At 37.8% G+C, this 14,758-nt stretch overlaps 1 protein-coding gene across 1 annotated transcript in view; it reads left to right on the forward strand.

Annotated features, from left to right (window-relative positions):
- The window catches only part of Cpq (carboxypeptidase Q), a 425,857-nt gene that overhangs the window by 71,795 nt on the left and 339,304 nt on the right, over positions 1-14,758 (forward strand). The window contains exon 2 of the mRNA XM_069991811.1: positions 2,473-2,938. Coding sequence (XP_069847912.1) covers positions 2,473-2,938 — 466 coding nt within the window. The remainder of the gene's footprint in view (positions 1-2,472; positions 2,939-14,758) is intronic.

Consider the following 14,758-nt stretch of genomic DNA (forward strand, 5'->3'; position numbering starts at 1 on the left):
GACCATGGAGGGATGAGGATTTGTTCCCATGGTTCCTCGGCTCTGCCTGCTGTGCCTCTGGCCCTGGAGACTCTCCTCCCTGTCTTGTTGCTGACAGTATCCCTGTGTTCCCATGGGACTGTATACATGAGTCAACACAGGCATTTCATTAGTTACTTGCTTCTCACACTACACTTGTATAGTCCTTGTGGAGTTTCTGTTATATGCAAATGCATACAATTTCATTTAAAAAATAATGTGCAGTCCTTTGGGCAGTCTGTGTCAGTCAGTCACGTTATCTGGCTGATGGACTGGAGCAGTTTGGGAGTCACAATACAGTCTGTGATTACCTTTATCCACAATCAGAATCTAGACTAGGAGCTCCTAAGCTCTCCTTTATCTTCACCACATTGTCATCGTGTGAGCCTGATCCATCACTAGAAATGTATTGTGAAATAGTTAATTAATGTTTGCAGAATGCTTAGAGAAATTTTAATGAGAAGAGGAGACTTGTAGTTAGCATAAATGAACTGATATTTTTTCTTTTTGTACCCACAACACATTGGGAAAATATGCATTCAAGAATAAGTTTTAGTGTGTGAAAATATTTTGACTGGTTAACAAAATTTAGCACTTACAAACAAGCATCAATACAGTGATCACAGAAATAGAGCATTTCAAATGTAAATTGTCATAATGAAGAGGAAAGAATCATCAGTGCATAGTTGTTTATTTTATTCATTCAAAACATGTTAAATGTCAAAGCAAGTCCTTATTTTCTCTAACTTCTTTCAGAAGAGGCAAGACAAGTACTCCTTATAATGTAATAATGCATGCATATGTTTCTAAAATTATTTGTAGTGCAGGATCAGTTTATTAAAGTTTAAATCTGTACTTTGGCAAAATAGCATAATAATGAAGAATGAAATAAAATACATGCTCCATTTGACAGGTATTACCCTTATCTACTTTGTGCTTCTATGATGATAATTAGTAATGGGCAGAAATGCATTGGTTCACTGGTGGGGAGGATGGGAATTCCAGGTCCTGTGAGGACCTCCTTACTGTGTCAAAGCGTGATGGAGGAGTCACAAGCCAGGGAAGAGGAGGGAGGAAAGGAAGGAGAGAGGGAGGAAGCCAGCACCTGTACTGAGAAAATTATTTCTTTCTTTGTGTGTGTTGTGGGGTGGGCGGGGACAGGATGGTATTTGGGGTTGGACTCAGGAACTCATGCTTGCTAGGCAGGCACTCTACTGCTGAAGCACATGTTTAGCTCTTTTTGTGTGTGTTGGTTATTTTGAGATAGAGTCTTGCTTTTCACCTGGGCATGCACTTTTGGTACAATCCTACTTTACACTTCCTGCCATAACTTGGATGGCATTCACATGCCACTCTACAAACCCAGCTTCTCCAAGCTGGCCTGAAACCACAATCCTTTTCATGTCTCTTTCCTCTGTCATGTAGCTGGGACAATAGACATGTGCCTCCATGCCCAGCTATTGGTTGAGAAAGGGGTCTGGTACATTTGCCCCAACTAACCCCACACGATGATTCTCCTGATCCCAGCTTCCCAAATAGCTAGGATTAAAGGTGTGAGCCATTGGTGCCCCAGCCTGATACACTTAATCTTTATACTTATCTGTTATGGGAAGCAACTATCTTGTAGACTAGCATTGATTTGCCTTGTTTACAGCACAAATCATAGAGCTGGGAAGCCTTTGTGATCATAAATTACTTAATCTCTCAGTGATGGTGTCCCAGTTCCTCGTTTGCAAAGTTAAGATAATAATATACTATACTTACAGCAGGACCGTTGTGAGATTTAAATGCCTTAATGAATGCAGAGTACTTAAAACAATGTCTGATACATAGCAAGCACTACATGAATGCATTACTGTTATTATTGTTTTCATAATTATCATTGGAGGTGATGACAAAGCCTGGTCTCTTTTTTTCAATTAATTCTCTGGATTTTGTAGTGCCTTAGACTTCTTCCTCCTAAAACATACTTAGTCCATGGTATGACTTGACATTCAATAATACCTTTGGCCCTAAACATCAAATACTCTCGGAGCACAGATGGAGAAGCATTATTTATAGTGGCAAGCAGATTAGGGAAAGCATGGAGAAAGGGCCATAGAAAGAGGACCTTGAAGGGCAAGAGGAGGTAGCACACAGGGCAGAGGGCACTCTGACCCACCATTGGGTCATGCTCTGTTGAAGCACCATTGCCTTATCACCACAGCCAATGTTTCTCTCTCCCGTTGTTATTTTTCTCTTAAGCTTTTAGTAGATACGATTACTAGATAAAAGTGATCTATGGTCTAAATTCATGATGTCCTATTAAGATGACCAACCACTGTCTCTTTGCTCTTTATTTCTTGCTGGGAACTCTTATTGTTGAATATATTGGGGGTGGCGGGGCCGTGGGTGGAGAAGCAGTCCCTTGGTGGTGGGCAGATTGTCTTCTAACACATCATCTTTCTTACCCAGGTTATCTTTGGAAGAAAACCAGTTGGAGAAAAAATGAAGTTCCTTCTCTTCACACTTTTTGGCATTGTTCAATTTTTATCCCTGGCTTCTGGGAAATCTATACCCAAGAATAAAGTCTCTCATAAATCCTTGAAAGAAATGAAAGAAGAAATAGCTGGCTATGAAGATATTGCTGAATCACTGATCAATCTTGCTGTGTATGGGAAAGCCAAAAACCGGTCCTATGAGAGATTGTCATTTTTTATTGATACGGTTGGACCCCGGCTGAGTGGTTCCAAGAACCTAGATAGAGCCATCGAAATCATGTACAAAAACCTACAGCAGAATGGGCTGGACAGTGTGCACCTAGAGCCCGTCAAAATACCCCACTGGGAGAGGGGAGAAGAATCTGCCATGATGCTAGTGCCACGACTTCACAAAATGGCTATTTTGGGTCTTGGAAGCAGTATAGGAACGCCACCTGAAGGTACTGTTTACCTTTTCCATTCTTCTGCTTTTTAATACAAATAATGTCAGTTGATACAATTGATCACAAAATGCATGATTTCTGTTGTAATTAGGATCTTAGAAAACACAATTTTCCATTCTATTGTTAATGAATCCTCTATTCATTTTTATATTAATAAGTTTTTTATTGTGAAAACCATACAGAGGGGTTACAATTACATGAGCAAGGTAATGAGTACATTTCTTATCAAGATTATTGCCTCCTCCTTTGTTTCCCCTTCCCATCCATCTCCCTCTCCCCTTCCCCCCTCTCCGCCAAAGTTGCAAAGTTCGTTTTTCGACATAACGTCTTGTACATCTCATTATTGCAATGGGTCCACCTGTGCCCCTATTTAAACAATTTGTTTTTTCCCTTCCCCTATTCTTATGTCCTTTTTCTTTCTTTTTCCTTTCTCCTCTTCTATTTATTTTCTGAAAGAAAATTGTACAGGATCCCTTTTGCTTTGGCAGTGCCAGAGTTTAAACTCAGGGCTTTGCACATACAAGGCAAGTGTACTACTTACTGAGCCACACGCCAAGCCCTTTTTCATATATATAGCTGGTTTTAGGTAGAATCTCCTACTTCTTTTTGTGTAGGCCAGCCTCAGATTGTGACCCTTATAGTAATGCCTCCTTGTAGCTAGATGGCAGACTCAAAGTATACTACAGTGTCCAGCTTGTTTGTGAAGATGAGGTCCTACTAACTTTTTGCCCAAACTGGCCTCAAACAAATCTTCCCCATCGCCTTCTCCCAAATAGCTGAGGTCAGAGATGTGAACCACCATGCCTGGCTTCTGTAGGGTTACTGTTTAAATGCAGAATCCATAGCTACTGGTTCATGACACTTACCAGCTCTATCACTTAGTAATGCCTAGCTAGTGAAAAATTAATATCATTATGTAAAGAATTTAAATATATATAAATAAAATACAAAAACTGTAACTCCCTCCATGTGGTCTTACCATGCAAAATCTACTGAAATAGGGAACAGACTCTTGCAGGTTGAATTGATTTGAGCTTATTACTTTTGTAAAACCCAAAGTCTATAATATAAGGAATTATCAAGGGTTGAGGCCTATCTTTATTGAATAATTCCTTGTCTCAAATTTCTCCAACAATACAATACCTGGATCAGAAAAATCTAACAAGTTAACAATGAGGTATATCAATCAGCCTTAGATGTATTCATGAATTAATTTCCTGTGGTGGAGGGGTTAGTTTCTATTCTTTTGCCTTTTCACTTATGCCAGAAGAAAAACTTGTAGAGAAATAAATTGTCAGTTTTTTAAAAAGATTTACTGAAATATAATTCATATACTATAATAGTCATATAAATTTAAAACATAAACTCAGAGTGAATTTTACTGTATTCCTAGCATTGTACAACCAAATTATAGGAGATTTAGATCGTAGAATATCATCTAGTTGTAGAATATTTTGTCATACGGCCCTCAAAAGAAATAACCTCAAGCATGTCAGCAGCCATCCTATTTTCCTCTCTTAATACTAGCCTAAGCCCTAGACAAGCACTAGTTTGATTTCTGTCTTTATGGATTTGCCAATTCTGGACAATTCATGTGAAAGGGATAATGTATTTGATGACTAGCTTCTTCTAGGTAGCATTCAGCTTTCCAGGTTCATCTTTGTGATGATATATATAAGTGTTTCATTCTTGCATAATTGTTGAATAATATTTTATTTTATAGATGCACCTCATTTCTTTTTTTAGTTGATGGACATTTTGATGAATATAAATATAAGCATCTGTGCACAGACATACCTTTTCTTTGCTCTTAGGTATATATCAAGGGATAGATATTAGGTCATTTGGTAATTCTATACTCAGTTTCTTGGGACACTGCCAAACTGTTTTCTAAAATGGCTGTACCTTTTTATATGTATATGTGTGTATACACACAAACATATATATATATATATATACATATATATATATATAACATATGTGTGTGTACTTTACCCAATATTTATCAACCCTTCCTTTTATGTATCTTTTGTATTACTGCTCTCCTAGAGAGAGAGAGAGCAATGAACAATATCTCATTGTAGTTGTGCTTCGCATTCTACTAATGAAAAATGGTATCAGGCATCCTTCCATGTCCCCAATGGCCATTTAAATGTCAATTTTGGAGACATATGTGTTCAAATTATTTGGTTAATTTTTAATGAGCGTATTTGATTTTTAGTCATTATTTCTTCAATTGTAAAAGTTATGTGTTCTGGATATGTCCGTTCCCAGATATAGATGTTCTGTTCCATCCTAAAGATCATTTCTTTACTATTTTTGTTTTTTTTTCCTTACTACGTTTTCTTTCTTTTTTTTTTTTTTTTTCTATTTGGCTCATGGTTTCAGAGGGTTCAACACATTAGGCGTGGCCCTCAGAACATCATGGTAAGGGGGTATGTTCTCCTCAATGCACAGAAATATGAATACAGGACCTAAGCAAGATGATTAGGGAGTCAGCCTGACATGGAAGTAAATGCCTATAATCCCAGCACTTGGAACTGTGAGGCAGGAGGATCGAATATTCTAGGCCAACCTAAACCCTGTCTCCAAATCAGAAAATACTCAAGTGTTTATGACCTTAGTTTAGGCAATGCTTTCCTTCTTTCTTTCTTTTTTTTTGGTTGGTTGGCTGTGGGGACTGACCTCTGGGCCTGGGCGCTGTTGCTCAGATCTTCAGCTCAAGGTGAGTGCTCTACCACTTGAGCCACAGTGCCACTTCTGGATTTTTCTGCTTATGTGGTGCTGAGGAATCGAACTCCGAGGGCCTTATGCATGCAAGGCAAGCACTCTACCACTGAGCCACCTTCCCAGCCCAGGTAATGCTTTCTCATACATGACACCAATATCACAGGAAGTTATTTTTAAAAAGTGGGTTGAATCAAAATGAAAGATTTCTGCAGCAAATATTATCATTAAGATAGTGATGAAAAACCAGGGTGGTGGCTCATACATGTTTATTTTTTCACTGTATTTTAAATTACAGAACCTCTATCAATCTATCACGTTCATGTATTGTTTCTTTCATTAGCTTAAATCTCCTATTGAGCCTTTATACAGAAATTTCCTTTTCAACTATAGTTTTCCTCTGGTCTTCTTAAAAATCATTTTTACTTCTTTGTTGATATTCCCCATTTGATGAAACAATGCTATCATATCTTTCTTTAGTTATCTCAGTATTCCTTTTAATATTGCATTTACTTTCTTGAACATAGTTACAGTAGTTAATTATTGTAATAGCTGCTTTGTCTCTTTTGTCCCACATTTGGGCCTCCTTAAAGGCAGTTTCTAGTGTGTATGTTTCTTCCTGTATCTGGGCCATACTTTTTTGCTTCTTTCCAGTCATAACATGTAGTCAAAAATGAACATTTCAAATAACATATGGACGACGTCTATATGGTGTTCCCCCCATGGAGGCTGATGGTGGTTTTATTTTATTTTATATTTACTTTTGTTAATCTGGTTATTTACTTATTTATTACTGACTTGTCATACTAACTTTGTCAAGTGTATTTTTCCCACAGCGTGTAATTTCTTTCTTTTTTTTTTTTTTTTTTTTTGGGTCCGGTCATGGGGCCTGAACTCTGGGTCTGGGCCTTGTCCCTCAGCTCTTCAGCTCAAGGCTAGTGCTCTACCATTTGAGCCACAGCACCACTTCTGGCTTTTTTTCTTTCTGCTTATGTGGTGCTGAGGAATCGAACCCAGGACCTCAGGCATGCAAGGCAAGCACTCTACCACTGAGCCACCTCCCCAGCCCCAACAGCTTGTAATTTCTGATGTTCCTGTTTTATTTTATTTTTTAATTCTGCTTCCCTAGGAGCCATTTTGAATATGATAAGCCTTTTATTAGTCAAATAGGATTTTTACTTTTTTATTGTAAAAATACTGTACAGAGGGGTTACAATTACATGGGCAAGATAATGAGTACATTTCTTATCAAGCATTGTAACTTCCTCCTTTGTTTATCTTCCCATCCCTTCCCATTCTCCCCCTCCCTCCACCGAATCCACCTCTCCACCACCCCCCTCACCAAAGCTATAAATTTCTTTTTTTGACATAAGGACTTGTACATCTCATTGTTGCAATGGGGCCACCTGTATCCCTAGTTAAACGATTCGTTTTTTCCCTTCCGCTCCACAAATTATACCAACATCAGATACAGTGAAAGCAGAGGTTATACTGTGGGGGAGGGACATACAAAGCAATTAAGAAATCATCTTATAAATATGTTAGAAACAATCACATAAAAGAAAAAAAACATTTGAATATATATCTTAGGGTTCATTTCCCTAACATCAACTTATCTGACCTTTTCTGCTTGACTCAGACATATACTAGTTATTGCAAATAAGGGAAACCATGGGACCTATGTTTCTTTGGGCCTGGCTTACTTCACTTAATATAATTTTTTCCAAGTCTTTCCAATTCCTAACAAATGGGGCAATGTCATTCTTTCTGATGGTTGCAAAGAATTCCATTGTGTATGTGTACCACATTCTCTTGATCCATTCATCTACTGAGGGGCATCTGGGTTGGTTCCATACCTTAGCTATGGTAAATAATGCTGCAATAAACATAGTTGTGCTGGTAGCTTTAGTGTGGTCTTATTTGTAATCATTTTGGTAAATGCCCAAAAGTGGGATTGCTGGATCATAGGGGAGCTCTATGTGGAGTCTTTTGAGGAATCTCCATACTGCTTTCCAAAGTGGCTGAACAAGTTTACACTCCCACCAACAATGCAGTAGGGTTCCCTTCTGTCCACATCCCCTCCAGCATCTGTTGTTATTATAGTTCTTGATTATAGCCATTCTAACTGGGGTGAAGTGGTATCTCAATGTTGTTTTGATTTTCATTTCTTTTATGGCTAGGGAGGTTGAGCATTTTTTCATGTGTCTATTGGCCATCCTTCTTTCCTCTTCAGAGAGGTTTCTCTTTAAGTCTTTAGCCCACTTATTTATTGGGCAGTTGTTTCTTTGAAGATTTATTGTTGGTGGATTTAATTTTTTGAGTTCCAGGTATATTTTAGATATGAGACCCTTGTCCGTTGTATGGCTAGTGAAGATCTTCTCCCAATATGTGGGCTTTCTATTGAGCTTGCTAGCTATGTCCTTTGCCATGCAGAAGCTCTGCAATCCCATTTGTCCAATCTTTCTTTGATTTCTTGTGTTTCTTGGTCTCTATTAAGAAAATTTTGGCCTGTGCAAAGGAGACCTAGGGTTTCTCCTATTCCATCCTGTAATGTTTTCAGAGTGTCTGCTTTGACTCTGAGGTCTTTGATCCATTTGGAGTTGATTCTGGTGCAGGGTGATATATAAGGATCTATCTTTAGTTTTCTACAAGTAGTTAACCAATTTTGCCAGCACCATTTACTGAAGAGGCTGTCTTTCTTCCATTCTATTTTTTTAGCTCCCTTATCGAAGATTAGATGGCTATAGGTCTGTAGGTTCATTTCTGGGTTTTCAATTCTATTCCATTGGTCCTGAAGTCTGTTCTTGTGCCAGTACCAAGCTGTTTTGATTACTCTGGCTTTGTAGTAGAGTTTGAAATTTGGTATTGATACTTTCCCACCACTGTTCTTTCTGTTGAGGATCGTTTTTGTTATTCATGGTCTTTTATTGTTCCATATGAATTTTTGGATTGCCTCTTCTATTTCCTTGAAGAATGAGGTTGGAATATTGATAGGTATCGCATTGAATTTGTAGATAGCCTTGGGAAGTATTGCCATCAAATACTATTTTTCAACCTTGCTGTTGAATGTTTGTGTAACTTAATCCGTTATTACAACTGAGTTTACGTTTTTGTCATATCTTTATCCAGATCATTGAAGATTCTCTTTTAATCATTGCTGAAAAGGTGCAGCCTTGGACATGCACACCGTCTTCTAGATGACAGTTATATGTGTTGTTTTTTTTGGGGGGGGGGTCAGTCGTGGGGCCTGAACTCTGGGCCTGGCGCTGTTCCTCAGCTCTTCAGCTCAAGGCTAGCACTCTACCACTTGAGCTACAGTGCTACTTCCAGCTTTTTCTGCTTATGTGGTGCTGAGGAATCAAACCCAGTGCCTTATGCATACAAGGCAAGCACTCTACCACTGAGCCACCTTCTCAGCCCCCAGTTACATGTGTTTTTTTATAAGGCTTGCTTAGTAGTATTTTTCAGCCAGTGTTTTGTCAGAGGCTGGACTTAAACCCCTTGAGTTGGTGAGGCTTCCGCCCTGTGTTGATGGCTCTAAAGATATCTTCATGCCTGATCTGATCCATGTATTTCTCAGATTGTACCTTAAACAGTTTCAGCCAAAGACATGTTGTAGCATCTCCACATTCCAAGAAATCCAGCATCCCAAAATGGCACTTCTTAATTCTAAGTCTTTCCTGCTTCTTTCTGTTACCATTCTAGTTGCTCTGCCATTTTCCTGGATACCCACATCCTAATTTTTCTCTCTTGTTTTCAACAACACCTTCATAAAAGCTCCAAAGTCATAAACATCAGAATGAAGTGCAACAGAGGGGTGAACATGACCAAAGTACCTTATGTGCATGTATGAAAATGTAATAATGACACGTTATTTTGTACATACTAATATGCATAAAAAAGAATTTTGAATTTCTCTATCTTATGACTTGCCACTTCCCTTAGGAGAACCTATATAGAGAGTTTCATATAGTGACAGCTACCTGTTTCTCTAAGAGTGATATCTCTCTATTATGTGCTAGAAGGGAATGGTAATAACTCTTGTTCTCAATTTATACCTCACAGAGTGAGTTCACTCACTATGAATAAACTGAGTCTTAGTACTCTCCTTGGCCTCACTTGGGCTACAGTATCCATCCTAATAGCCATCTGGGTTGAAGAACAGAGTTTCAGTTCTCTTATCCATGCTTCTATAACATAGTCAAGAGAATGAGAAACCTGGGTAGCCTGCCTTTTACAAGTGTGTCATCATAGACCTAGACTGGCTGCTAAGAGGAAATATCAAGCTGGAGGTCTACTTTTGATCTTTCTTTGGCTGCATGAATCAGCGATAGAGACCTATGAGCAATTAGGGCGCTCCTCAACCTGGAATTCTATAGTAATAGTTTCAGTTGCTTTCTACTAAGCAGTAATCTATGTTAGGCACCAACTTAAGCCCCCTTTTTCTTTTCTGAGAAGCTTATTTATTTATTTTATATATGTTTTTTATTGTAAAGCTACTGTACAGAGGAGTGACAGTTACATGAGTAAGGTAATGAGTACATTTTCTATCAAGCATTGTTACCTCCACCTTTGTTTTTCCCCTACCATTCCTTCCCTCACCACCTCTTCAACTCCCCTCCCCCCACCTGAAGCTGTAAAGTTCGTTTTCACCATAGTGTCTGTACATCTCATTGTTACAATAGGTCATCCTGTATCCTCCACAAATTAGAAAAATGTATATACAAGATGCAGGATACTGGAATCAAATACAGTGAAAACAGGGATTATACCATGGGGGAAGAACATACAAAAGAACCAAAAAAATCACTTCATACATTATAAATACGTTAAAAACAATAGCAAGAAAGAAAAAATCATTTGTGTCCCTATCTTGGGGTTCATTTTGCTTAACATCATCTTATATAGTCATATGTACATAGCTTTTGACCTTTTCTGCTTGTCCTAGACATATACTAGTTACTGCAAATCAGGGAAACCATGGGACCTATGTTTCTTTGGGCCTGGCTTGCTTGTTTACTCAGGGTTATTAAGAAGCTATGTTCAGACATGAACAAAAGTTAGGCTCCAGAGTTGGTATTATCAATTATTGGACTATCTTGTTTCACATACAGCTATTTTAATGTTATTTTCATTCATAAGATCCCTATTTTTAGCCATCTAGCTGGAGCAGATCTTTTTCAAAAGCTGCTGACTCTTTTGTACTCTGATGGCAGAATATATTAGTTTCTGCATGCTCTTTTGGATATGGTTTTCTATTTCTGTTTCTTGCTTATTCTGTAGTGGGGCCTGCTTTTTCCTGGCTATCACTCTGGTATTGAAAGCTAAGGCAAAGTACTTATTGCTCGTGGGGCCCTCAAAACCCAAGGGAAGAGAGTTTTACTCAACCCCAATCTATTCTTGTGTTTCAAGACTCACTTTCACCTCAGTTCTTTTCCCAAGGGGTTCAAAGCAGATAAACAGTTGTCTGGCAACTGGAGTATTTTAGGCTTTGAGGAGCCAGGAGAGTTAGGCTGGATCAGGTGTAAAGATTCCCACAGGAGGCAAAGTCAAGTCTGCATGAAAGCATCTATCTCTAGGTGCAAGTAAATTTCTGAAGAGCCATCTTCTATCCTCTCTCTCACCCAGGAAACCCATGTTGTCACTTTGCCTTAGCTGCTATCTAGTGGTATGATTTTGGTTGAGTCATTTAATCATCATAGGTCCCAAAATTGCTACCTGAAAAAATGAGAGAGAGAGTTGGAATAAGATCTCTTTTAATTTAGGAAGTATGATTTTTATGAGAATCCACAAGGGACCATTGCGGTTGAGGTGTATTTTCTCTCAGGCACAGATGATGCAGCAGATTCTATTAACAGAAATTTCAAACAAGTTTTCCAGCACTAGATTTAAGTCTTAGAAAATGAGTTAGCTTCTTTATATGACAAAGCAAGGGCTCTGTGAGAGATCTGAGAGCTTTCTGAATATGGATTCATAAGCAGATCAAGTAGGAAAAGATGAGAACAAAAAGCCATTTTAAAAGTGAGTTAGGAGAAATTATTTCTAGTCCATACTGAGATAACACAGCTGACATCAGAATTGAACAAGTAAAAGAATGAGAGTCAGCAGTCAAACCCAGGATAGGGTGACATGTGGGCAAGAAAGAGGAACTATAGAATATGCATCTCTTATCTAGCAGACATAGCTCTGAATCTTCATGATATATGGTCTCTAAGCTCACCTAGCAGATGGTTGAGTATTGAACAAGTGAAAATGATCTCTTTTCAAAGGTAGAAGGATTTCCTCAAATATTATGTTATCAATTGTATGTATTGTATCAGTGTAAGGGCTCTCAAAAGCCTGGAACTGAAATTTATCCATCTCTGTATCCTCAGAGCCTAGCACATATCAGGAAATAGGAATGATTATGTCAGTGTTGGAGCATCAGTACATTTTTAAATGGTTCTGTGCATTTCTCTCTAGCCTTCAGTGGGCCAGCAAGCCCTAAATGTCACATGGACTTCTATCCCCACCGTCACTTCTGAGATCAGAGTTTAATGTCTGCCTCCAGTGCTAAAGTTTTTCTCTTAGCTGATAGTCCTGTCTCCAGTTTCATTTTAACCCATTTCCATACAACTGCATTAATTACCTCTACAAAATAGAGATCTAATTAAAATCATTTCTTTGTCCAAGGCACAGTTTAAATTTTGTGACCAGTGCCTAATATGTAACAGATTCATATGAAATATTTACTGATAAAATGAGTGGATTATGAGAAAGCATAAATTTAAAAAGCATATTTGAAAATGCTTTGTGTTTAAAATTTGTGTTTAAACTTTGCTTAGAACTATGTGATTTTTCCCTAGTTCTTTTATGTCCCTGTCAGATTCAAATAATAAGTTTGGTTTGCATTTGAGTGAAAGCAGACAGGAAAGGGGAACATAAATGGATGTCAATCAAATCATGATCAGGTTTGCACTGCAACCTATGCGTTCTGGAAACTGAAACTGCATGGATCAGAAAGATTGGGAGACAACGGTTTACACTTGGTCCACATTCTCTCAGTCTTCTTGCCTACTCCTAACACATTCTCCACAGGGAGACATTCTTCACCTGTTTTTTTACTGATGTGATAACTATTTTATCCACAACATCCCACCATGAGTTAATTAGTTACTTGCACGTATCATCTTTTACTCCTTTGGTCTCATCAGGGAAATAGAGTTTTCACAGTTTTTCAGGATTTCTTCTTTGCTTGATACTTATTCTCAGTAGGAACAGAGGTGTTCTGGAAAGCCTGTATCTGCAGGTAATTTAAATTTGAATTTTAGGAGTATGGAATCATCTGATGGATTTGCTTGCAATGTGCAAAATTCTCCCTCTCTGTATAAAGTCAGATGTGAGAATGAAGAGGAATTCATTTTCATAAAGCACTTGTCTACAGTTGTCATTGTGCAAATTTGTTCGCTTATAAGGATCTGTTTTGAGGGGAGGTATTGTCCCACTTTCAATGGCAGCCTCTTGTCCACTTGTATCTGGTCCACAGCTCGTGTCTTCCTGGAAACCTCTTTCATCTTGCCTTGTGGTGGATCTGTTCTACCTGTATCTTTGAAGTGTTTCCATTCTCCTGTGGTTATTTCTTTAAGAATTGTGTCATCATATCTATCTGTTGTGTACCTTCATTCTTGCACATAAACATGATTTAACAAGTGCAAACCCTAAGCCAAAAACACTGAATGTGGTTGTCTCAACATTAAAAAATTCTGTTCAGGGATAACTACAAGTAGAAATCTGCTACTCACAAAAGGATTGAAGATATTAGCAATACCTGAAGTTGGTAAGGGATTACTATGTAGAGCATAACATTCTGGAAATCAACAAACTCTAATATAAAAATGAGAAAACTCTGAGTTTATAGAAGAGAAAACTCAAAAGTCAACAAGTATATAAAGAGATTTGTAACTTGTTAAAAAAAAAAAACAAAATAAACTGGGTGCTAGTGGCTCAAGTCTGTAATCCCAACTACTGAAGAGGTTGACATCTGAGGATTGTGGTTCAGAGCCAGCCTGTACAAACAATCTGAGAGACTCTTTTTTTTTAATTGTGAAAATATCATACAGAGGGGTTATAATTACATGAGCAAGGTAATGAGTACATTTCTTATCAAGCATTGTTGCCTCCTCCTTTGTTTCCCCTTCCCATCCCTTCCCATCTGAGAGACTCTTATCTCCAGTTAACCAACAAAACTCAAAGTGGATGTATGGCTCAATTGGAATAGCACCAACCTTGACTAAGTCCAGGCAAGAGCCCAAGGCTCTTAAGATTTAGTACTAGTACCAAAAAAAGTCAAAACAAAAATTTGCATGCTCTGTGACTCCATGTTTTACTTCCCTAGTATATTTCATAAAGAAATTGTCACCAGCCTCCAGCAGGCTCACATAAAAGGATAATTATTATAGGTCTGTTTCTGAAATCATAGCATGAATCATGTAGAAGCCCATCAGTAGAAGAGTAGATACGTAAAAACATGGTAGACAGCCCATTCCCAGGGACATCATGAAGCAGGTAACTCATATATATAATATATATATATATTATATATATATATATATATCTCAACATGGATGGACCCTATAAGCATAAAGCTAGGCAAAATAAATAAATAAATAAAGCAAAAAATACACTGTACATAATACAACTGAATACATATAAATCCAATTTTAAATGCACATAACTTAAGACTTTACATGTTACAAGAAGAAATATAAACAAAAGTCATCTTAGGATAGCCATCCTAAGGATGTATGTAGGACCTGGGAAAAGGAGAGGGGAAAGGAAATAAAAGGCAACCAATACATTTTTAAAAGCAAACAAAACAAAAAGTACTTGCTCTGTATAGGAAAATAATGATTTTGTACTGTGAATTAAGGAGTACAATTAGTCAAATATGCTAAATTTGGTATTAAAAACTAACATTCATTTTACAGTAAATGTGTCATAATGATAGAAACTTCTTAATTTGTCATTTTGCTCAAGACGAAAGAGGCCTATCTCTCTTTACTCTTCAACATTTGCTAGTTCCGTCTTTATCTACTGGATTATGACAATCAC

Source organism: Dipodomys merriami, unplaced genomic scaffold, assembly GCF_024711535.1.
Source record: "Dipodomys merriami isolate MVZ:Mamm:240054 unplaced genomic scaffold, mDipMer1.0.p SCAF_4, whole genome shotgun sequence".
NCBI lineage: Eukaryota > Metazoa > Chordata > Mammalia > Rodentia > Heteromyidae > Dipodomys > Dipodomys merriami.